Source organism: Papaver somniferum, chromosome 8 (assembly GCF_003573695.1).
Source record: "Papaver somniferum cultivar HN1 chromosome 8, ASM357369v1, whole genome shotgun sequence".
Classification (NCBI taxonomy): Eukaryota; Viridiplantae; Streptophyta; class Magnoliopsida; order Ranunculales; family Papaveraceae; genus Papaver; species Papaver somniferum.
Genome location: NC_039365.1, coordinates 134,680,372 through 134,707,186, shown reverse-complemented (window position 1 = coordinate 134,707,186; position 26,815 = coordinate 134,680,372). Strand labels below are relative to the sequence as shown.

Sequence of the window (26,815 nt, the reverse complement as noted above, 5' to 3'; positions counted from 1 at the left end):
GCCGATAGTATTGGTTTACACAAATATACAGACAAAAAAAATAAATCAAGAATAGTTAAAGCTTACTCTAATTCTAGAGATCAAAAGAAGATATATAATATATCTTAATTTAGTTATTGACAAATAAAAAAGAAGGAAGACGGGAAGAAAAAAGTCGAGTAGCATCAGCTGTTATTGGGGGTGGAGAAGGGAGGCGGCTGAGAGAAGGAGAAAGAGAAAGAGGGAGAGTATCATAATGAAATATTAGATTTAGGGTTTCTATTTATCCTCTAAATCAATGGGTAGAATCTAATACTTTTAAATCGACGGTAGAAACTAACTTTAAAAATTAATCGGTTCCCCAATGGTTTTTGGTTCGGTTTTCAGGTCAAACCAAAACCAAACCAGTAATGTCGGTTTTTCAACTTTTTTTACCAAACCAATCCAAATCTAAATGGTTTGGTTCGGTTTTTTGCTTATTGGTCTGGTTCGGTCGGTTTCCAATGGTTAACCGATACCATGTTCAGCCCTACCCATAGACCGTTGGCCCACGACAAAAAAACTATAATATATTTTTATTTTCTAAATTTGTGTAGAGAGATACTACATATCCATGATATAATATCGGAAGGATAAAAGGTGCATCTTACGGTAGTTATGACGAGGGTGACTTCGTGGCTGCAGGGGACTCGCAAAATAAATAAAGGACAGAGTGAAAATTGGGAAGACTAAGAAGAAAACATACGACAGGACAAGGTGTGTGGTTCTTTTGTTTCCTTCCTAGAGCACTTCTTCTCCCGTTTATGATCCACTCCAAAATCCCTCGTAGAGAGTAGCGAGAGTAGGTATTTTACCTCGTTTAATTGGGGGGCCTAAAAACAATTAGGGGCCCAACACTACAGGACAAAAAGGGTTATGAAATAGCAAATATGGGTTATCTCTTATCCCATTTTTTTTTGAAATGGCTAAACTATCTCTAAATGATTAATGTTAATGATTAGTAAAGTTATGTTAAAATCGGATTAGATTTAAGAGTTAAAATTTGTGTGGGGGGGAAGGTAGTGTTTTTGTGTGTTGAGAAGAAAAAGAGGAGTTTTTCTGGGGAAAATTAGGATTTTTAGAAATGAGTGATTGTAGTGAAGGAAATAATGTTGGTGAAGCTTCAAATAACAAACATGATTGTGTTGAAGGTGAGATTGTCTCAACTATTGGATGTTTGATGAAGAGATGTTAATAGAGGAAGCCATGAATATTGGTACAAATAAAGGAACCAACCCTCAAAATGAGGAACCTCAAGTTCAAAATAATCAGGTAAACATCTTATACCCTTCGATTTGTGTGTTTGTTGCTCCAAGTGGTCAAATCATCCTCACTATGGAACAACTCAGTGTAATGGTCGTCAGAGTCGGGGAATGTATACCCAAACGACTCTGTGAGGTCGTCAATATATTGACACTACTAATAACGACTCAAACCTGCAACATTTCCAGGTTATGAAAAATCGTTAGGGTAGTGTGATACAGATTGATGACCCTTTTTAGCTAGGTCACCCAGAGTCGTTATGTTTTTTGGTTAACACATGAACGACTCTAAAACCAAAACTCCCTGTAAAATGTAACACTTAGGATCGTCATACTTGTAGTCATACGGTCTGGATTAGACCAGGGGCATACACAAAAAAGGAACATACACAAAAAAGGAACAAATCAGTTGAGTATTTCATGCTATCAGAACAAGGGTCGTCACTTTATTCTTTAAAACAGAAACGACTCTAATAGAAAACATGACGACACTAACAAATAATTTGACGACCCTATCAATATTTTGGACAGTGAGTATTTCTGTTTTGCAACTAGGGTCGTCAACTAAGAGTAACGACTTTAATCCAAACCATAAGAGTTCAATGACGACTCGAATATATACATTGACGACACTTCTAATTTTTAAGACAGAGAGACTGTTCTTAGCAGAATCAGGGTCGTCAATAGATTCGATTACAGAAGTAACGACCCAAATCTAGGGCAAAAAATTGTAGTAGCAGAATTAGGGTCGTTAACTTAAACATCATATAGCTTAACGATTTTTCATAGAGTTAACATGCATATGAAGAATCGTTAGGGTTTAAGAAAATACAAAGTAACGACCCACTCACCTTAACTGAAAAAAATCGGTTCTAGACCTCAATTTCACAATCAAAACTCAAGAAAAAATCAAAACAAAGGAGGGTCTTAGTTCACTTACTCTCTAATCGGCACCATTTCTTCTTCTAATTCTCTTCCCGGATTAAAGTTTTTCGTATCGACGAAGAATTTTTTTTTTTTTTTTTTTGTCATTAATGGAGGAGGAGAACTCGGGTGGAAGAGGAAGGGAGGGGAGGATAGGTTTTTAAGTAGTAAGGGTAAAATAGTATTTTCACCACCTTTTGGAACCCTCCTAAAATTTTTGGTGTGGATATAAATTGGTCACGGCCCCAAATTGTTTTTAGGGGCCCCCAATTAAACGAGGGTATTTTGGGAGTGACGCATCATTTATTTTTAAGAACGAATCCTATCTCATATGTTCATTCTAACTACATTTTACTATACCGGAAGAGCTTTACACTTCAATACCCGTAGATGGTACTGTGTTATTATTAGAGTTAATATTACCATCTTTGTTACAAAGACAACAAAAAGCAATTATTGGCGAAGATAGTTTTTTCACAAACACTTCCTCCCTTCGGGGGTGGTTTGCATATAGTATCCAGAGGATAAGGCACATCATGGTTCCTATAGAGATGAGCACCAAACCTGCGTTTACCATTCTAAGAAAACCCTCCAACGGAGAGCAATACTTTACTGTAATGTTCCTGAACGTATCCCGCACGAAATTACAGTCTTGGAGACTCAACAATGGTGGAGTATAGTGATCAAGAGCATAACTAACGTCCACAGCCGCTACCAGCTGTGTGTACATATTCGGTGTTATCCTCCCGGCACTGGTGCATAAACCCAATGCAGACACCGTGCAAGTGTAATTCTGCCACACCTGAAATGTTTCACAAAACAAGAACAAAATGCTTACTCAAAAAAGAAAATATAAAAAGAGAGAATAGAAAGTGTATCTGTTTGTAGACCTTAAAAGCAAATGTTTTGCAAAACAAGAACAAAATGCTTACTCAGAAAAGAAAACGGATGTAAAAAAGTAGAACTTAATGAAAAGCAAGTCTGAGCTACATTTTTTTACCTTCAATTAACGTATAATTTAAATGCCGTGGTAGCTCAATTGCTCCCAGGAGAAATAAACCTCTCAACTAAGATCAGAGTCGGCTAGTCTCACAAGTCACAAACATTTCACATGTCATAGTGTAGTGTGAAGATTTCAGCCATGTTGGCAGTTGAATCATATACCTCTATGTTTACTCTAACTTTTACTACCAATAGGTAATCGTGGAGTGTTTGCATAAGCATTTGTTATGAACTAATTTGCAAGATATGTTCAGGGACTTTTGGAAGAACATGGTATACCAGACCCAGTTACAGTTGTTAAGTTCTCCATTCCTTCATGGCAGCAGTTCTAAAAATAAACTACTTCATGTTCAAAGTGACTTGTATGTAACACTATCTTTTCTTCGAAACTTGAAGTAGTAAAGAACACAATAAGAGACACACATACCAGAGTGGCATTGGAAAAGGACACCTCTTGTGATGCACAAGGGCGATCATGCAGCTGGGAATCAAACGGGGAACACAAAGGTGGCATCAAAGGCCCAGACTGATTGGAGTAAGCAAAAGTATTCTGAGGAGGTGGATCCCAGTTGGCAAAGGACCATATCGCGGTGTTAACAATATTGACGAGTTGATTGATGACTTCCTTACTTTGGGTAAGGGTTTTACTTGTTGTAACTTGATCAACACATGGGAGTATATTACTTAATGCTGTTTCATAATTGGGATTTTCCACCCATTCATCCATGGCCACACAAGTGTCTGAAATAGCACTGCAATGTAAATCTTGCACATGGTTAGTCAGCTAGTTATCTTTACCAATGATGGCTAGGTACATCAAATTGGCTGTTGCATCCCAAGTGGATGCTTTAGCAGGCTGTCCCATTGAAATCTGACTCTTCAGTTGTTATAGTAAATGATATATGCACATATACTTCTTTTTATGCAGATGTATCACCCACACCTAGGTACAAACCTGATATATTATCACCATAAAGAAGATATAAAAAGTAAAAACAGTTAAGAAAACAAATGAAGTTCATCTATGGACATTGACCCTGTGCAAGAGGTGAAGAGAGGAAAACAAAAAAATGAAGAACCTACGAACTTACCAACAGCGTCATGCTGATAAACAAAATGCAGTACAACCCTACCTAAATCAACATTAAAGGAAATGGTATACTCCAATTATTTCATTCTTAGGAATTAAAAAAAAAAAAAAAGGATTACTCTACTTACTTGTTTAGGATGATAAAAACACCAAGAAGAAGGAATGTAACAGCCACGAGAAGCCACCCACTCCAGATAAATCTGTGACAATGATTATTGAACAGCAAGTACACAAGATTAAACTATCAAACATTTTATCAACTAAAAGTCGAAAACTCAAACAGCACAACCAGTGCAGCGAAACTCACATGTAAATCGCATGTTGATGCCCAAGCACTGAAAGCACTGCAGGAGATCATTAACCCCTTAGTAAGGAAATAAGAAGTCGAACACAAAAGCACAAACAAAATATTAAATACGTACAAAGACCAAGAAGAGACAGGAGAAGCATAACTGCGGCCATTGAGATCAATGCCGATCGCCTGCGATAAAATGTTAATAACTGGGAACTCTTAGTGATCATATAAATGTTCATAATCTTTTAAGATAAACAACTAGGAGTACGAAGTCATACACAGCATTGAAAAGTTTTTTTATCCGGCCAGAATTTTCACTCGTTTTCTCTGTCAGTGTATTCGCTGCAGCGCTTAGATCCATGTTTAACTTATCAATTTCATCCTTTACATCTGACGGAAGGAAAAGCTGGTCCACCTTTATATTCTTGGCAATTGACAGATACTGAGTGACATTTCTCAGTGTCTGCACAACATAATCTGATTGAGTCACAACATAGGTCATAGCATGCATCACCTCACCATGAAATTCATCCTGCCCGACAGAGAGAAGAATACATCCAGTCCTGGTGGAATGCAAAATGGAAATAGTTAAAAGGTGAGAAAAGTAAATAGATGGATGCAAAATGCAAAATGCCCAAAAAGCAACTGGATTTGTGGTCTCTTCCTCACAACCCCCTACCCCAGAGACTTGAGTTCTTCTAATATGTCAGCAACTTGATATCATATTAGATTCTAGTATCTCATACTACTTCCGTTTCTGGAAAAGAGGTACTATCACTTTTTCATTTTAGCCTAAAAATAGGCCAAATTGGAAAAGTGATAGTAACTTTTTACCACAAACAGAGCGAGTATATCATAATTCACTCATTCATTTGATATCATGTAAAATTTATTGACAACCTCTTTGTATATTGCTATTTAGAAAGGTCTAGCATAAATTATCCGAAACACTACAGTTAGCAATAACAAGGAAACTCTCTTGATCTTTTCTATGCAACAAATTGAAACCTGGTATGTGTTTCAGCACTACGAAATTAAAGCCTCCCAATATGGTCATGATTCTCGGTTAGAATTATTATCCAGAGGTTCTTATGAAAACTGTTTCTCTAATCTGCTCTGAAGTTGAACAGAAAACCTGCTAGTTGACTAAGTTTCTTCTATATATACATATGGCAGAGAGAGAGAGAGAGAGAGAGAGAGAGAGAGAGAGACAGAGACAGAGACAGAGAGATTTACGCTGCAGCACATGTGAGGACAAGTAGCAACATTAGGCAAATCTTATGCTGACTTTCGGAGACTTTGTGTTTCATGCCTAAATTCCATCTACAGCAATGATGCACGACTAGAGCAAAGCCAAAACACACAAACCAAAGTACAGCAAGGATGAACCCAGCAGAACCTGTAAATCCGACAGACTGCAAGTATAACAGTCAGAAAACAATTATCCTAGATATCAATACATCAACTAAGAAAGGGTTCCGGCACTTTATAAGTACCATGACTCGTAAGAGAATATAGACTACATATGTTCAGGATCCAACTAAACCATGTATCTTGGGACATTCTGAATTTTTTGATTGTCAATCCACACAACAGCCACATATGATTAAAGCAAGTAGAGATCTGTTTGATATTAAAATAATTTATTGGTACGTAAGAGCATTCTTTTAGGCATTGTAAAGGATTAAGGTACATATAACCCACAACTGGTTAAACAAACCTCCCTATCATCTTCTCGCTAACCCTGTGACATTATGTAACCATTTAGGAACGTGTCAAATCCTAAACCAAGCAACTATCAACCTTTAGTCTTGAGTCGAAGCAAAGCCTAATGTTTCATGATTTGACATTAATTTTGTTGTTTCACTTGACATAATACTCAGATTCCCTAACTCTGGATTTTTCCACGATTTAATTTTTTAACAATTATCATCTGAGCCCATATGCGCTGGATACAAAAGATTACGTGATCTTCTTTTGAAGATAATGATCCGACTTCCAACACTTGATAGGTAAATGTAAGTATCTAACTATCCGAGGACCGAGAGGAATTTTCATCAAGGCTTTCATTTATGTCCCTAAGGAATCAAACAATTTGCTTAACTAGAGCAGCAATTAGTAAAATGTTAAAAACTACAAAACAGATCTTTAACGTTTTTGTACTAATATAAAATAATTATACTAGATAAATTTTAAGAATCCTTCCTGATCTCGTATCTATTTTGGCTATTTGATAATAATGTCATCCTCCAGAATAAGAACAATGAAACTAGGTCGAATGAGAAAGAACATAAGATTGAGCAGGAAACACGTACAGCCCAGTAATGGCGATTACGAATGTCCCAACCACCTCGATATCGCCTGAACCCACTAAGAATGTCAGGTCTTATAGTCCTATTTGCAGCCAAAATAAGCGTACCTCCTGGTGGATGCTCATACGAAGGCGATGGTGATTCTGAGAACTGAAGGAGTCCCTTTGTCCATGATCCCACCTTCTCTTCTCCTAGGGGAAGAGAGATTACATTTGATTTATACATAGATCATCAAATAAAATGATAAAGGTAATATTAGCTGGATCACTCACCTGAAGTAAAACCTTGAGGTTTACCAGTACTTCCCTGAATGTAAGATGATGAACTGGAAAAGGGGGTAATAGAGAATGCAATGAATAAGAAGAAAAAGAAAGTTCCTCATTACTACTACTACTATTCTATGAATCTCCACAGATCAGAAACACGCGAAGCAGTGGAAAACTCATTAGTTAATTATTTAAATTCCTCTTTCTGATAGATTTTATTATACATCAGTCTACTAATATAAGACTTCATTTGATTTCCAACACATCCATCAGTACCCAATCGAGTATAAGACAGATTTCTTGAGATACGTTTACATCCAGTCCTTTTCTTTGCTTTTTCTTTTTATATTAGTGGAGGAGACAGTGGAGCAGAAAAGATAGTCGAGCTTTCGAAATAAAACATCGGTTTTTGATGTCCCCAAAGGGACCATTATTGAGCACATAATGCCTATTTCTATGCACCACCGTAAAATTTTGTATTTGACATACTAACTGGCATGGTAATGAGTTGTGCCATTATAAGGCCATGAATTGTTAGGGAGCGATATTGTCAATAGCGTCATCCAGAAGGACAATATTGCGGGTATAATGATTAGTATCGCTCCATTTAATACTAGTGTCAATGACTAGTTCTTTCTCGCCTATAAATAGTAATTTTCAAATTAAAATCTTACACCAAAATTTTTACACAATTTTTTTTCACAAAATTGGTTAAAAAGACCAAAATCAACAATTCCTGGGTGAAAATGACATTTAGATTTTGATACTGTTTAAATGGACAAAAATGTAAAAATAGACAGGATGTAAACATTTTCATCCTACCCATTTTTAAATATTTTTTCTTATTTTTAATTTACATCAGGATGCATTCAGTTTCATCCTTGCTATTTTTTAAGTTTAAGTCAGGATGGATCCAGTTTCATCCTTGCTATTTTTTTGGTGTCCATTTCACCCATAATAATTTTTACTCGTCCATTTGAACCATGTTTTAAAAATATTTGGACAAATGACCCATTTTCCGTTTTTTTTTTTTTTTTGTATTTCCCTCTTTTTCAATCTAGAATTTCTCAAATGGCAGAGTTACAACCCCAACTTGATTTGGAAACATAGTGTCATGTACCTAGATGTACATAACAAGATTCGATAGATAAATTGAGGATAATTCTCTCTTAATTCTCACGAATCAAGCATATTGGTTCCGAAGAACACAACCTTAATCGTGTAAACGATTCAATTTGATTATAATTTTCATGAACTCTTCATTACAGACTTTACAGCTTATAAAAGATAGATTTTGTCTCTTAGATATCTAACGGCTACTAACACAGCCTATGACATCATCTAAACCATCCATTACAACCCAATGAAACACTAATTAACTAATTAATAATACTAATTATACTTACTAACTACTAACAAGGATATGATATGGGACACCCTCTTCTAACCATAGCAGGTACATGACATTCCCCACTCCTTGAAAACATTCTTGTCCTCAAGGATGAAGAACTGAATTTCCAAGCTCTGATACCAATTGTCATGTACCTTGATGTACATAACAAGATTGGATAGATAAATTGAGGATAATCCTTTCTTAATTCTCACGAATCAAGCCTATTGGTTCCGAAGAACACAACCTTAATCGAATAAACGATCGATTCAATTTGATTATAATTTTCATGAACTCTTCATTACAGACTCTACGGCTTATAAAAGATAGGTTTTCTCTCTTAGATATCTAACGGCTACTAACACAGCCTACGACATCATCTAAACCCGATGTGGATACAATGTGGTCTGGCCACATACTTGTAGTTTTGTGACACCTATAATAAAGAAGAAAATAAAGTCTTAAAACAGTTAACTACCTGAAAGTGTAACTAATTCTTTTTCTTAACTCGCTACTTTTTCTCAAAAAGTGAAATGTTAACATGGATTTGGAGGGGGCGGGTTTTTAGTTGTAATAGGTGTCACAAAACTAAGAGGGAAGTATGTGGCCCGACCACATCATATTCGTGGACATCTAAACCATCAATTACAACTCAATTAAACACTAATTAACTAATTAATAATACTAATTATACTTACTAACTATAGCAAGTACATGACACATAGCTTGACTTTTCTGAAGTAGTACTTGAAGGTGTTGTTAAGAAGATATGTGATAATTATAAAGAAATAAATAAAAAACAAAGAAGTCTTCAAGTTTTGGATATTAACCAACTCAAACCTGCAGCTAAGAAAAGGCCAAAAAGAGTTCAAAGCAAGAAAAATCAAGGCAAAGCAAATTTGAAGGCAAAGAAGAAGAAGATAAACAAATGAAGTTCCGTTCATGAGCGCATAGATGAACAAGATGAAGAACATTGTCCTAGATTTTTATTTTTAAAGTCTATATATTAAATTATTATTGTCTAGTTTTATGTCTTGTAAAATGACTATTAATGATTAATTCAAAGTTTATCAGAAAAACTCACTTGTTTATGAATTCGAAATTTGACTCATATAGTTGACAATTAAGCTTATATTTTATTCTCAATTCATTCTTACGTTAAAATTAGACTTACACTTACATTTTAATAAACTAAGAAAAATATTAAACTTCTTCTTTGGCTTGACAATTAAGAAATTAAAACATAAACTTTGGATTATATCTGGGCAACACTTTTAAAATGTCAAAACAACTTCCACATTGGAAGTGTTTTCCATAGATGTGAAGCCACTCCCCCCTTACATTTTGCTTCAATGTCCATCATGGTTTCACCACTCCTCATGTTTTCAGACTCAAGCATTACTAAAGCAACATACTTACTAATTTCCTTACTGGTTGTATTGAAGCGATGACTCAACAAGTGGGCATCACGATTGTTGACGTTAATTGTTTGTTTTTGAAATCTCTCAAATATGTTTAACGAAAATGGTTGGGCATGGAGTGCTCCACCGATGATAGGACGATGAGTAAAAAAAAACATAATTCCTGCAAATACATTCATTTTTCGCAATAGTAAATTTTGGTAATCGCCTTCTTATTGGGTTGGGTTGGGTTGGTTAACAACTCCTTTATTTTGGACAACATGTTGGTTTTCCATGAACTCAGTCATGTTCATATTTTCAGCTATGCTCTTTGAAGAATTGGAAGAGTGATGAACACGGTATGGAAGATGTGTGGGATTGAGAAATTCTATAGAGATTTAAAAATTCTGGTGCGAGTTGAAATTTGAACTTGAGTATTTATAAGATGGGGAATTCCTGGACGTTGGATGGAAAACACCTGAGTGATGATCTAACCAACGAGCGTTATTAAGACCATATAGCGATGAACATTCTATCGCTTGTGGAAACTCCTTCGTGTATGCCTATGTGGTATATTTGACACGTCGACACATATATCTGCCACTTTGACATACCCATAGTGGGTGCAAAAGTGAAAAATTCCGGTGTTTGACATGTGCATAGGAATAGGCCTAACTGAGATCTAGCAATTTAAGTTGGGTTTGATAATGTTTTTTCTAAAAAAAACAAAGAAAAAAACTTTTAAAACGTATTACGGTAATAATTTTTGATAATGATGTTTGGTAAAAGAATTTTAAAGTGTTCTCTTTTTTTTTTTGTCAAAAACACTTCCAACAATCCCAAATTTTTGAAAGTTGGGAGGAGGAGCTTTTAAAATCTACAAAAATATATTCTTTTCTAAATAATATTTTTTTTAATTCTTTTTTTCTTTTACATATTACGTGATTAAGAATGTTTCACCAGAGCAACATAACAACCCAAGTTAGAATTGTGGTACACACCTCACTGTTTCATGATACTCCCTAAAGGGACCGGGTACACTACATTACTGAGGTATAACGCCTAGTTAGTATTTTGGGGTATGGAGAATAGTTCGGGACGGTAAATATTCGAGTATTATACGGATTCGGATAATTCAAATTCGATCAAACATCCGGTAAATCATTCGTTGTTTGGCAGTGATTCGAAACAGTATACGTACGTTGATAATTCGTTTTTGATATATGATTTTGGTATGCAAAATTCGGCATATATTTATAATAGTTTGATAAGTATTTATATTCTTAAGGGACTATCAAACAGCGTATCAAATGAAGAATAGATAAATTATCAAATAGAAAACAATACATATAAGGGTGGTTGCATGGTCTTTCTATGAAATTTTAATGGCATGAATATATTAAATACGTAGGTTTTCGAAAACAAAGCAAACTAACCGCATCACAAAAATAGTTGGTGAGACCATTACTCTTGACAGCAGAAGGTTTCGAGTTCGATCTTCACTAAGGTTTTCATACTAATTAATATTAATGTCGGGAAGGCATCTTGACGGTATTACCCGAGCGAGAATCCGAATAATTCGTGTATTATTCGTGAGGCACATATTATTCACGTTCTTAGTATGGGATGTGAATATGTCAGATGTATTATTCGTTTTCGAATAATTCGGTAAAATTCGTGAATCAAACATGAGTAATACGATGGTTTATGGTCTAGCGATCCTACAGAAGTAACAAACAAATCTTTTGTTAGAGCACTGCTCGGTCAAACTCGCAAGGTTGCTATCTCAAGTTTTTTTGTCAATGTTAGTGATCAAAACTATAAGTCTTGATTTCTAGTCTACTTATAGCTATGTCTCGGACTAGGATAGATTGTGTAGTTGAGCTTTAGACTTCACAACGTTCATCAATTGAAGACGAAGAACTACTAGGGAGAGATTGTGGAACTTAATCAACAAAAGGTATGTGGAGACTGAAACTCATATATCACTCAGAAAGTCTATATCTACTCTATCTCCTATATTGAGACAGAATTCGTATTGTTATATAGTATTCGATTATACACATTTGATATTTCGAGCTGAGTTTAACTCGCTTACATATTTCTCGAAATATGTGTTGGTAAGCTTTCGCTTCAACCAAGTTCATCTTATATCCTTGACGAAAGTCAAAAGATGATCATGTGGAAATCGCCTGGTAACATCTTACATGATCATGTGGAAATCGCCTGGTAACATCTTACATGATTTGTGTGGTACAATCATTTGATGTAGACTTGGAATGTTTCGTAATGATTATTTCAATAACTTGAAATTTTCTTTGATGCTAATAGTTCGTGAAAACAACTATTGTCATCCTCTAAGAATGTTTCAATGATTGAAATAGAGTCTAGAACACTTAACCACAATTGGATTATAGACATAGTATGTGTACTTGCATGTATGTTGATCCAAGACCGGTTTAGTATGCATACCCGTATGCGTACTAGCGAGGTCAGGTGAAGTCAGGGAGCCTTGGTATACATACACGTACGCATACTGGCGAACTCAGTTGAAGTCCAGGAACTATTGTATGCGTACATGTACGCGTACTAATTCAATTGTTATTTTGGATGTGTGATAGTATGCGTGCCCGTATGCATACTGTCGGACACAGTCCAAGTCCGGCTACTTGAGTATGCGTACCCGTTTGCATACTTGAGTGGGTTAAAATTCTGGAATCGGTTGTGACATGAACTAATACATTTATGAAATAAGGAATTCAATCACTTGCAAACCGTGGCTATAATGTTCATGAATTGATTCAAGTGAATCAAACCGATTTTGCTTCAGTTGTGTTCTTGTATACTTCTATGGGAATATAGCAATTGAACAACTCTATAACTAGTTTCATTTGAGTCATTTTAACTAGTTATGATTAAGATGAATAAGTTTAATATGAAAGTGTTCTTATGGATAACTTCAGTTTACTATTGTAGAGCCAACCTAGTGTACACGTTTAGGTACGGTTACTCATATCTAAATAAAGATACATTTCATTTATGTGTAACAATCTAAGTCCATCTAACGGTGGAAATATATTGCTTTGGTTTCAAGCAAACTTAGCTTGGCTCTTAGATCAGGTTCCATCTAACAGTGAATATTGATTGCTTTGTTCCAAAGCTATCAAACCCTAATTTGAAGACTATATAAGGGAGAACTCTAGCAACTGGGAAACCTAATCCCCGCACCTCATGTGTGATACTAGTTGCGAATAGAGTCGATTCTCCTTTAACCTTAGTCTTATTCCAAAACCTTATAGGTTAACGACTTGAAGACTTCATTGGGATTGTGAATCCAGACCCAATTATTTTCTATGTAGTTGCGTGTTCTGATCTTAATTCTACTATCGTAATTGAGTATTATCTGTGATAAGATTTGCTTGAGATTTATCTCTGATAGGTAAGATTAAAAGAAGTCACAAACATCTTCGTCTCATCGTTTGTGATTCCACAATACCTTGTTTCGCTTCCATACGATTAAGATTATTGTAAGGTGATTGATAATACTTGGCTGTTCCTCGGGAATATAAGTCTAATTTATCAATTGGTTCCTGTGCACCTTGATTTATCATAAGACGAAATAAAACTCATAGGTATTTCTGTGGGAGACAGATTTATCAATATCAATATACTTTTCTATGTGAGACAGATTGGTTTATCAAGTCTTCGGCTTTGGGTCGTAGCAACTCTCAGTTGTGGGTGAGATCAGCTAAGGGAATAAAGTGCGTAGAATCTTGCTGGGATTCAGAGACGTGTGGAGCGCAACTGTACCTTGATCAGTGTGAGATTGGTTAGGCCTCAACTGCATTCCAGTCCGAAGTTCATTGGTAGTAGGCTAGTGTTTGTAGCGGCTTAATACAATGTGGTGTTCAAAGCTGGACTAGGTCCCGGGGTTTCTCTGCATTTTCGGTTTCCTCGTTAACAAAATTATGGTTTATGTGTTATTCTTTTTTGCATTCTATTTTTTTATATAATAGAAATATCACAGGTTGCGCGTTAAGCTCAATTGGTTCTTCAATCCGACCTTTGGGTTGTTGATTGAATTGATTGACACTTGGATATTGGTTTGTGATACCGTCCAAGTTATTTTTCTTAATCAATCGGGCTCGTAAATTCCTATTTTTTTGATTACGGATTGAATTGAGAAATTGAGATATAACTCTTTGGTATACTTTTCTAAAGATTGAGTCTGTCTGTCTAGTTGATTCTCTTGAAAGTATATTGGAGTTTGTCCACTCAGAATGCCGAATGAAATATTGGGTGTGGTTGTTGTACCCCCGCTTTTTTAATCGGCATCATAGCATGCAAACACGTTTAAGACCTTATAAGTCTGTGTTTGTAGCGATCGGACTATGGACAGAAGTGTTATCTCTATAAACGTACCACCAGTCTTCGATGGCTCAAATTACTTATGGTGGTAAATTGATATGCGTTCCTTTATTCAAGCGCGTGATTTTCAATCATGGGTTCGGGTTGTTAATGGCCATGATCCTCCCTTAGTTACAGTGATTGGTGTAACTAATCCAAAGGATATTGGTGAGTATGATCCTTTAGAAGTTCTTGCTGCAAAGCAAAATTCTGACGGGTTAAATGCTATCATCCATGCCATTACCTCAGATCTCCAGCATCATGTGACTACTTGCACGAAGTCTAAAGATGCTTGGGATATCTTAGAAACCGTATTTGAAGGGAATACCTGTGAAAAAGAAGCTAGGCTTCAAAACCAAAATTTTGATTGGGAAAACCTTCGTTTGGCAGATGAAGATTCATTTGATGAGTTTAATCAAAAAGTGTATGAAATTGTTAATGCATCTTTTGCATTGGGTAAGACTATTCCTGAAAAGGACATTGTGATGAAAATTCTCAGATCGCTGCCATCTATATACGATTATAAGAAGCATACCATCGTTGAGGGAAATAACCTTGATACACTTTCCAGAAATACTCTTGTTGGAAAGTTAAAATTACTTGATCATGATCAGAATACAGTCAGAGCGTTTGCGTTCAATGTTGTGACCAATACAAGTGAAACTTCTAACTTGTCTTGGGCTGATGAATGCTGCTCTAATCATTTTGATCCTAACAGATTACTGATTACACAAAAGATCAAGGATATTGTGAAGAAAAGCAAGAGATATGAGAGACTACTCTCTCTCTAATGCTTCTGGTGATTCAGTTCAAGAAAAACCATCTCAGTGTGTCAACGATATACATGCTTCCAATGTCTGTTCAGGATTTTCAGCCTTTTCGGTAGAAGTTTCCATTAACTCAAATTCTGGTTCAGAATGCGAGTCTGACACTAAGATTTTAGAATTCTTGGATAAAATTGAAGAAATTCACCAATAAAATCTTCGACTAAAGGTTATGTTGGAGAAACTTGAATCATCACTTTAGGTGAAAACTCTTGAGATTGATTGTCTTAATGATGAATCCACCAGAACCCTATCTCTGAAAGAAAAAGAGATTAATTCTCTCAAGTGTGACCTACAAAGATTGTCTGGAAGCTCTGACAAGATTATAGCAATGTTATTTCGTCAAAAGGCTTTTGGGAACACAAATGGTTTAGGGTTCAAAAATAAGACTGTGAGCACAATCAACTCATTTGTTTCGGCTGGTTCTGGAATAATTGATCTTGAAGGTTGTGATAAACAGAAGTCATCCCAACAAAACAAAAACTCTTCTCTGTTTTGCTCGTTTTGTGGAAGTGCAAGTCATTTTCAGAGTAAGTGTTGTAAATTCAAGAAGAACAAGAAAAAATATGCCAAACTTCATAATGACATGCAAAGGATGAATCTGGCTCTGGAGAAACAGCAGGAAACACATGAATACAAGAAGAAGTCTAAAAGAATCAGAGTCAGACAAGGTAAGTCTGCTTATTCAACAAACCCTGATATGTCACCATGTGACGAGAGAAGTTAACATTTTGTTCACTCCATTACTATCTAGTTATAGTAATGTAATGTAATGTATCTTTATTCCTGACTTGAAAATAAGGATTACATCAAGGTTGCTCAAATCCTGTAGAATTATTTGTTTCTCTCTTATTATATTTTTAGCTATAAGATTTAATTTGAGCAAGTGAATATCTTGTTATTAAGATAGATAATGGACCATGAACCGTGAAGACTTTTTCAAAACTCTTTTAGGGTTTGGTTTTCCAATGGTCTATTTATGTTCATTTGTGATAAAAATTGTTCTGCACCTATTTTCTTTGAAAGATATAGTTTCATGGATTCTATAACTAGAGGTACCACAAAAAAGGATGTAGTAGAAGCGGTCAATGTGTATCTTTGTGAAGGAATCCAGTCCTCAAGGAAGAAAAAGGAGAAGGCTTCAAATGATGAAAAGGGTTCTTCCTCTAACTTCCTATTGTCTGTTTGTCATCATGATAATAACTTTAGGTCTATGGTGAAAATTTTCATCAGCAAAGGAAATGATTTAAAATCTCAAATCATTTTCTCTTTAGAAGAGATAACTCACTATGAACAAATGTTGTCTCTGACAAAGAACACCCTGCGTGAAATGAAAAGAGAACTTAGTGAGTTAACTGACATTTTTGAAGATTTGGAGGAATTAAATGATCCCATAATCAATGGGTTTTTCAATAATGAGAAGGAATTCTCAGTAGATCCCCTGAGAAAGCTCTACAATGTCTAGGAAACTTCTTATGAAAAATTATACTTGTGTTTTAAGAAGGATAACTAAGGTTTGGAATAAAAATTATTATGAGTACACGTAGCTATTGAAAACGGTTTTCATCTTGCAATGTTTTTAGATTTATTTATTTAAATTCTAAAGTTTATTTGGAAGATGATATTTGCAGTATTAATCTTTATGGTTTATATATTGCAACTTGTTATGGGATATGTTGTTTACGTCCGTGAACCATGAGTGTCCCATATTTGCTCAAAAGTTAATTCTATTATATGTCATTATGAAAATATTGATAAAAGATAGAATGAACTTTTGACAACAAAAGTTAAGCCTATTATGTCATTATAAAAATATTGATGGAATATAGGATGAACTTTTGTCTACAAAGATTAAGTCTATGCAAATAGTGATGAAAAATAGAATGAATCTTTGATTATTCCGCAGTATTGGTTTTTCCCTGATCCATATCCTTGTGAATGTATTGTGTTGCTTCGTAAGTTTTCTTATGTTGAGCATGGCCAATTGAATCGATAATTTCCTTTGTGGTTAATTCAATTGAGATTTTTGGATACAAATCCATGTTTCATGTGATTTGATTATGTCCAAAGAAATCCTTCTTTTCTTGTAAAAGTAAGATCGCTCTTGTTGTTCTTTCGGGAATGACATTTTATGGGGGAGAGAGTTCTTAATTGAATTTGTGCTTAATTACCATATCTTTGTGGGGAGTGCGGCTGTGGAATATTGTAGGAGTTTTCTTGTATCTTTATAATCTCCTTGATGAATACACTAAGTTTCGACTATGTGAAATCATCGAAACCAAGTTGATATGTTCTCTTTTGGTCATGAAGTATCTTTATGAAAATTTCATTAGGATCTCACTAATTTTCGTACCTTTGCCAATTTATATTGACAAAAAGGGGGAGGATTAGTGTGTAGTTCACACTACAAATACATATGGTTTATGGATCATTATGTAAGGGGAAGTGGTTTTCATTGTGAGATGAAGTATTGACTAAGGGGAAGTGATACATATCACCATAGTATTGTTGTCAAAGTTGTGATACAATTGAACTTTGATATTGTGTAATAATACTATGACACTGTATAACAATGATTGAGAGCAACTGTTTTCTCATTGTTATTGCTACGGATCTTCAACAACTATGATGCTGAGTTGAACACGTTCAAAATCACTGGAGTACCTGGAAGTGACAAAGATTTCGAATAATGTTGAAGAACCAAGGAGATCAAGCATTTGGATGAGAAGCTACACAGTTTATTTATTTTGTAATCCATATGTTTTAATAGTTTTGTCACTAAAATTGGCAAAGGGGGAGATCGTTAGAGCACTGCTCGGTAAAACTCGCAAGCGTTTCTATCTCAAGCTTGTTTTTCAGTGTTAGTGATCAAAACTATAAGTCTTGATTTCTAGTCTACTTATAGCTATGTCTCAGACTAGGAAAAATTGTGTAGTTGAGCTTTAGATTTCACGGTGTACATCAATTAAAGACGAAGAACTACTAAGGAGAGCTTGTGGAACTTCATCAACAAAAGGTATGTGGAGACTGAAACTCATCTATCACTCGGAAAGTCTATTTCTATTATATCTCATATATTGAGATAAAAGTCGTATTGTTATATAATATTCAATTATACGCGTTTGATATTTCGAGCTGAGTTTAACCCGCTTACATATTTCTCGAAATATGTGTCGGTAAGCTTTCACTTAAGTTCATCTTATATTCTTGACGAAAGTCAAAAGATGATCATGTGGAAATCGCCTGGTAACATCTTACATGATCATGTCGAAATCGCCTGGTAACATCTTACATGATTTGTGTGGTACATTCATTTGATGTAGACTTGGAATGTTTCGTAATGATTATTTCAATAACATGAAAATTGCTTTGAGGCTAATAGTTCGTTAAAATAACTATTGTCATCCTCTAAGAATGTTTCAATGATTGAAATAGAGTCTAGAACACTTAACCACAATTGGATTATAGACATAGTATGCGTACTTGCATATATGTTGATCCAAGACCGGTTTAGTAGGCATACCCGTATGTGTACTGCGAGGTCATGTGAAGTCAAGGAGCCTTGGTATGCGTACCCGTACGCATACTGGCGAACTCAGTTGAAGTCCGGGAACTATTGTATGCGTACATGTACGCGTACTAATTCAATTGTTATTTTGGATGTGTGATAGTATGCGTACACGTATGCATACTGTCGGACACAGTCCAAGTCCGACTATTTAAGTATGCGTACCCGTTTGCATACTTGAGTGGGTTAAAGTTCTCGAATCGGTTGTGACATGAACTAATACATTTATGAAATAAGGAATTCAATCACTTGCAAACCGTGGCCATAATGTTCATGAATTGATTGGAGTGAATCAAACCGATTTTGCTTCAGTATTGTTCTTGTACACTTCTATGAAAATATAGCAATTGAATAACTCTATAACTAGTTTCATTTGAGTCATTTGAACTAGTTCTGATTAAGATGAATAAGTTTAATATGAAAGTGTTCTTATGGATAACTTCAGTTTACTACTGTAGAGCCAACCTAGTGTACACGTTTAGGTACGGTTACCCATATCTAAATGAAGGTACATTTCATTTGTGTGTAACACGCTAAGTCCATCTAACAGTGGAGAGATATTGCTTTGGTTTCAAGCAAACTTAGCTTGGCTCTTAGATCAGGTTCCATCTAACGATGAATATTGATTGCTTTGTTCCAAAGCTATCAAACCCTGATTTGAAGACTATATAAGGGAGAACTCTAGCAACTGGGAAACCTAATCCCCAAACCTCTTGTGTGATACTAGTTGCGACTAGAGTCGATTCTCCTTTTAACCTTAGGTTTATTCCAAAATTATGTAGGTTAACGACTTTAAGACTTCATTGGGATTGTGAAGCCAGACCCAACTATTTTCTCTGTAGTTGTGTGTTCTGATCTTAATTCTACTATCGTAATTGAGTATTACCTGTGCTAAGATTTGCTTGAGATTTATCTCCGATAGGTAAGATTAAAAGAAGTTACAAACATCTTCATCTCATCGTTTGTGATTCCACAATATCTTGTTTCACTTCCATACGATTAAGATTATTGTGAGGTGATTGATAATACTTGGTTGTTCTTCGGGAATATAATTCTAATTTATCAATTGTTTCTGTACACCTTGATTTATCATAATACGGAATAAAACTCATAGGTATTTCTGTGGGAGATAGATTTATCAATATCAATAGACTTTTCTATATGAGACAGATTGGTTTATCAAGTCTACGACTTTGGGTCGTAGCAACTCTTAGTTGTGGGTGAGATCGGCTAAGGGAATAAAGTGTGTAGAATCCTGCTGGGGTTCAGAGACGTAAAGAGCACAACTGTACCTTGATCAGTGTGAGATTGGTTAGGGCTCAACTGCATTCCAGTCCGAAGTTCATTGGAAGTAGTCTAGTGTTTGTAGCAGATTATGGTGTTCGAAGATGGACTACGTCCCCGGATTTTTATGCATTTGCGGTTTCCTAGTTAACAAAATTTTGGTGTCTGTGTTGTTTCTTTTCCGCATTATATTTTATTATATAATAGAAATATCATAGGTTGTGCGTTAAGTTCAATCAGTTCGTAAATCCGACCTTTGGGTTGTTGATTGAATTTATTGACACTTGGATATTGGTTCGTGATACCGTCCAAGTTATTTCTCTTATTCAATCGGGCTCGCAAATTCCTATTTATTGGATTGCGGATTGAATTGAGAAATTGAGATATAACTCTTTGATATACTTTTCTAAGGATTTAGTTTGACTGCCTAGTTGATTCTCTTGACAGTATATTGGAGTTTGTCCATTCAGATTGTCGAACGAAATATTGGGTGTGGTTGTTGTACCCCAGATTTTTCATCGTTTTTCTTTGTTATAAGGCGTTTGGTCCATGTGTGCGGCCCATCTATATGTAACCAGGATTCACACCTAACCTATAAATAAAGGCTTATTCCTATGGTTTAAAGGAAAGGATTTATCATGATAATACTGTTTTAGAGTCCAATGATTTAAAAATAATAGTCTTACAGGGGTGTATTGAATAAGGAATTATATAGAAAATATAGATTTTCGAAATTTCCATCGTATTCAATGCGGAATTATTTGGATTCCTTAAGTTTCTGAGGTATTTAATTTTATGAATATTAGACTCCATAAAAATCTGAAGCCTTCGATTGTTAAGGACCCAAGACTTTTGTGGAATCTTATGGAAATTACAAGGCAAAGTATGTACATTATTTTCTTCCACAAATCTCAACCTAAGACACAAGACTTGCGAAAACTTGCAGATTCTCATATATTTCTTAAAAACTAGCATCACAACCACACCTGCTACCAACACCCATACCTCCACCAATTGTCATACCTCCAACATCACCCTGCCACCAGTACCGCCACTTGTAACACCACCACCAAAGTCAGCATTATCGTCACCAACACCTCCTTTACTACCACCACCACTACTACCACCAAGATCATCCCTACCTCCACCTGCACCGCTTACGCTAGCACTTCCCCCACCAAAACCACCAGCAACACCACCGTCATCACTGTCTCCACCACCGTTGGTCCACCGCCACAACCAACATCACTTATACCACAACTACCGCCGCAACCACCATCACTACACCTCCACCAACTCCACCGATAATATATTATGTTAGATCATAGGTCGGTTGAACCCACCAAGCGCTGGTATGTCAAGTTTGGTTGTCATATTTTAGTGAACCAAAACTCATCTAAGAGTCGCTTGATTATGTACTAGAGACAACTTCGTATAGGTTAGACTAGAAAGTCTACGAATATGATACATACAAGTATTACTCGAAGACCCGAAAAACGTGAAGAAATAACGAGCTACAACGACGACATCATCCTTACTCTCGAGGTTAGTAATATTGACTTGAATTGTTTCATTCCTAACGTATCTTTCAAGTCGTGCTATATTGAAAGCATAACTGCGAAGCTGCGAATGATTATTTTACTCTAGTAGTGAGACATGATCACATGATCATAGTATTAAGGAATTAGACTATGAAGTATAATGCTTATCTTTTGAACTTCGTAGATATGACATCGACATAATCATATGAATGCTATTGTGATTATGTGTATGGGTAAAGGTGAATATTTCATCATAAGAAACAATGTTTACATTTGTTTAAAGGAAGTACATTCATGAACTTGTTTTATGAATCGAACGGGAAATTTCCAGACTTATTGGTATTGTTATGCATTGCATATCTTTGGATTACCAATACGTGTGAGTTAGTAGAACCGATCATAACTTGTTATGTATCTTGGTATAACTAATCACAGTGCCTGACTTATGATTTGTATGACTAGTTTTTATTAATTAGTGTAACGGATCCTAAATAATCACCTGAGATGGTATGATCGATATTTGTAATTGGTGTGACCGATCCTAGTAATTGGTGTTACCAATCACAAAAGAATGTTGAAAACACGAGGGTATCCAAATATACCGCAATCTAAAACTTTTCCACCTATAAGTCCTTTATCCTAAAGTGATTGTCTATGGACTGAGTCGAGATAATTGTTGTAGCAAAAATGTTCCTACAACACTCCTCGATATTTTTACAGAAATGATATAATATTAACCGTTGGATGGCATAAGATTAATACCTGATGGATGATTTGTAGACCGTTGAGATGATCCACAGCTTTTCCTCGTGATGCGTCCTTGATGATAGGAAAAATCCTCTTCAGCTCTTCAATGCTCTTGGCTTTCTAATACTCTTAATGAATGTAGAAAAGGAGGGGGTGCCTGCAAAGACACTCCGATGCCTCAATGAGTAAGGAGCTGTAAACAGGTTTTAGTGGAGAGAAAAGGATTAGAATTGTGTACCTTTATTGTTGAAATCCCTCCATCCAGTCAATTACCTGTCTGCATTCAATTTGATGACGCACCTGGACCAAATACCGTCCAGGTTCATCATTATTTAAATCATAATTATGTATCTAGACATTTAGAAATGTATTTGGCCCAATAATTAACCTTTATTCATTCCCTCATTTCAGGGTGACCAGGTTAATAATGTACTTGGACCAAATATATATCCATATTAATTCTAACTTCTTGGGTTGAACAGGTTCATCCCCTTTGAAGATACGATGAATGTAGTCACCTTTAACAAAGGCTAACATATTTGGTTCTTAACTTTTTATGGGCTTAAGCTTTAACCCATGAACCAAGATTTCTGTTTGAGTCTAATGAGCTGATGACCCTATTAAGCTCATTCCAAATATATATGGTCCAAACATCGCCCCCTCTTAATTCCCAATTTATCGGTGGATTAAGAAGAGTGTCCTGGATCAGTTGTATCATAGTTGTACTCTGACGCCCCCAAGCTACTTATTGAAACGGTATGGCAGTATGCTTGCAAACAAGGTTTCTCTTGGTGTTTCCGGACGAGAGTTTTCGATAGTTGAATATGAACGATGCTTCATGATTATATCACGAGTTTCAAGTTATGTGTTTGTTGCTGTAATAGGTCTTCTTGCTTGCAGCACAACAAATTATTTTTTTCGCTATGACAGCTATTGCACTGGCTGCTATAAATGTTAACACGTCTCTTGGATAATTGTATCTCGTTTTTGAGACAAGAGTTCGTGGTTGCACTGGCGCAAAACTTGGTGAAATCTTGCGCTTGCGGTGAGTGCAAGACTTAACTCTTCACTTGTGATTTGAGGCCATAGATTCCAACACAACAGAATACTTTCTGCTCGTACTATAGTTGTTGTATAACTTCATAGTACGGAAAAACTGGTTTTTTTCTTCTGTGGAGTATAGACCATTGTGCTTAGATCCGTATGATGTTGCATAAATATACTCCGATTGATGTTCCAATAATGATGGTGATGCCAAATCATTATCTACACATTTTAGATGGTTGTAAAATATCACAACTGCTCATGCATTGAGAGCTTGATAAGTGATGTTCTTCTGATGCTTTTTCGAGTGATGCTTCAATATACCTTAATTATTTCCTTTTCCTTTTTTTTTTTTGCATCCATGTCCAACAAAGCCTCTTCATGCAAATAAAATTATTATTTTATTTTATTATTTATTTATTTTTAGACTGTGCATCCTTTCCAATTCTGAATTTTCATTACTCTGAAACGGGGTTCCATTGCCTATGAAACAAGGTCCTTGCTCATTCTAAGCCTGCGCTAATATTAGGTTGCTTATAAAAGACAATTTTTTTAGTTCCCACTGCCCTGAGATGGGGTTCCATTGCCCATGGAACGAGGTCCTTGCTATTTTTAAGCCTGCGCTAAACCGGTTTAGCTTGCTCGCAAATTGCGCAAGTATTGACTAAGACCGTGCAAGGAAAATGTTTCATCTAATCAAAGTCAAGTTGGAATCGGTGCTGGCTATGCGAGGTTCATTTCCTGACATCTCTGGCCAGTATGCCCGGAGTTTATGTCCGATCTTAGCTATGCGAGTGTTATTTTTAAACGACTCTAGCTAGTATCGAAGTGTGTGCATCATGCATTTGTTTATGAACTGTGCACTTGTATGTGAATTATGCATTTGTTACAGGACTATGAAATACGAATATTGCAAACAAATTAAGCAATCGTTTAGGTTTACCTTATGAGGCGTGAATGGATCCAACATCGCAAATATGCATTCCGTAGTCAATTGTGACCTATTTCCAAGTTGTCGAAGTTCCAAGTTTTGGGATCCATTTTGCTGCTTTTCACTCAATATAACTTCCTCTTGCTAGCTTATCTATCAGGTATGGTCTTCCCCAGACGCCCCCAGCTGTTTGATTATCGTGAGTAAAACTCGCAATGTTGTGTAGCTCTACTTGTTTTAAACTCGTGAAAGTTTTAAGTTGTATCCATTTGATGGACCAAGGGAGAATGTGCAAGCAAGTAACTCTGGAATTGGAGTAGAGACATAACGAAGATGTTTCCTCTGATTTGTTGTGAGATACAACTTGAGATTGTTGATATTTGCGAGGCTAGGATATGTGCGAATTGAATATGCTGATTGTGTTGGCATAAGACTATTGTCATAAACAACATCCATGGAAATTTTCTCTTATTTGAAGTTGAAACTTTCCTTCTTCCTTTTTTTTTTTTGTAATACACCTTCTGCTTTTCGAGGTATTCCCCTCGACTCTGGTCGTCAAGGTATCTCTATCGCTGGAAACTGTTGTTCAACCAATGGCTAGATAACTATTGTCGTTCAGATTCTACGATGGCATGATGCCTTTTGTAGCGATCATTTTTCTTGGATACATTACTTGCTTCAGAAGCTTTCCTTTCTGATGATTCAAGTATCATATCGTGATCACTTCGTACCCGTCGCGCTTGCCAACCCTCATGTGAAGATCGTGCACGCTGGTGTAGAATAATACTTTTATTACTTTTTTGTGTCTCTTATCCAGTGAGTCCTTCGGAACCCTCACGATTTTTCTTCTTAGAGTCGTCATCCGGATGATGTCTCACTTTGGATGGAATTTCTGTTGTCCCCTTCGTCAGTGACAGCTTTGCTATTTTTTTCCTTATATGCCCTTGCATATAATTCTTTGAGGTTTCCTACCGGCTGTACGGTTAAGGAATTGAATGTCTCGAATTCGTCATAAGGCAAGGTCTTCTTGTATGCTTCAATGATGAGCCCAGCATCAACCGCGCCGACTTCTCCAACTTCTTGGCGAAACCGTTGGTTGAAAGTTTCCAGACTTTTCATTTGTTTCTTGATGCAATCCAAATAAGTGATTGCTACCTTTTTTGCTTCCCAGATCTTATATTGCTCGAAAAATGCGTCTGACAACATCCCAAAGTTCGCAGTTGAATTTGATTCCAATTGTGAGAACCAAGTCAAAGCTTTACCTGTTAGTGTCACAAGAAAGGTTCTGCATAACAACTCATCGGTATATCCCACAGACTCATTGAAGGTTGGAAATGTTACACATGTTCCACTGGATCGCCGCTCTTTCCGTCGAATAACTCCTTGAATTGGGGCTGCACAAAGTTTGTTGGTGGGCGGAACCACCTTATTTCTTCGACGAAAGGTGAGTCCATCGACCTTTTCATCGCAAATACCTGTAGCCTTTCTTCCCTCGATCATTTCGCCTAGCTTTCTTTTATTGAGTTCCTCAATTTGTGACGAATCTCCTTCAGTTTCTCGATGGATTCGTTCATTTCTGATTAACTCCTTGTTCTTCCTCGATTTTGCTTTCTTCGAGCGTCGGTTTTCGTCATAATACTCCTTTCTTTGATCGTTGAGGTACTCCCTTTCACGCCTGTTGTTCTGCCAGTTGCTTGGTCCACACTGCCGCTCCGCTTCTTCGATGAAGTGATTGCTTTCATAGCGATGATTCGGCACATGATCCTTAGTAGCTTGCCTTTAGGGTGATCTATATCTCCCGTCGCGATCATTCCTCCCCTTTCATGCTCGCCAACCCTCATGTGAAGGTCGTGCATGTCGGTGTGGAGTGACACTTTCTGAATGTTGGGTGCTACCAGTTTGTGGTCTCTTTTCCAGAGGCGCTTTCAGTAATATGTTTTTTTTTCTTCTGACTCTTGCAATATTTATCGCAGAGTCAAATCTACGGGTGTCTCCACTGCCCTATCCGCTTGCACAATACGCAAGGCCAAACGAAGGCCCCTATTGGAGAGGGAGTTCGGACGCGAGTTTAGCATATTTGTTTGGGGTTGGTTACCACCCCTTGGAGATACATTAAGAAGGGTAGTATCACTTAAAAGTGTAGTTGAGATACATACCCATCGATTTCCTCTACTTATCCCCTGGGGATAAGTTCTTGCAGAAGGACACCTTGATGTCGTTGTTGCTGGTAACATTTCAACTCCTTCTTGAAATGGGTGATCGACGTCTCTATGATTCCGTCGGACTCTGGTGTCGATATTGACATTCCCATCATTTAGATTTGCTTGTGATGTTGCCATGAATCTTGATCTGTTTGTTTTTGAAGAATCCTTCTCTGCCCCACGGTGGGCGCCAAAAGATATTGTAGCAAAAATGTTCCTACAACACTCCTCGAGATTTATACAGAAATGATATAATCTTAACTATTGGATGGCGTAAGATTAATACCTGATGGATGATTTGTAGACCGT

The 26,815-nt window shown here is 36.3% G+C and overlaps 1 protein-coding gene across 1 annotated transcript; it reads right to left on the bottom strand.

The window, feature by feature from the left end:
• Positions 1–2,542: 2,542 nt before the first annotated feature.
• Positions 2,543–25,805, bottom strand: LOC113306065. The gene is made up of 12 exons (XM_026555051.1): positions 25,184–25,805; positions 21,066–21,253; positions 20,635–20,689; positions 7,176–7,280; positions 6,907–7,094; positions 5,828–6,006; positions 4,870–5,154; positions 4,719–4,777; positions 4,604–4,640; positions 4,425–4,496; positions 3,634–3,958; positions 2,543–3,006 (listed from the first exon to the last, which is right to left on the bottom strand). Exons 1-12 carry the CDS (start codon positions 25,803–25,805, stop codon positions 2,575–2,577), a joined length of 2,547 nt encoding a protein of 848 aa, XP_026410836.1. The 3' UTR covers positions 2,543–2,574.
• Between the last annotated feature and the right edge of the window lie 1,010 nt (positions 25,806–26,815).

What these genes read in the sequence shown, in the direction of transcription:
- LOC113306065 (XM_026555051.1), bottom strand. Translation starts at nt 25,805, where the DNA reads ATGATCGAGGGAAGAAAGGCTACAGGTATTTGCGATGAAAAGGTCGAT. An exon ending in GTGGCAGGGTGATGTTGGAG is followed by an intron (nt 20,690 to 21,065) that starts GTATGACAATTG and finishes ACTCTAAAACAG; the next exon opens with TATTATCATGATAAATCCTT. An exon ending in AAAAAACTTTTCAATGCTGT is followed by an intron (nt 4,778 to 4,869) that starts GTATGACTTCGT and finishes ATTTTATCGCAG; the next exon opens with GCGATCGGCATTGATCTCAA.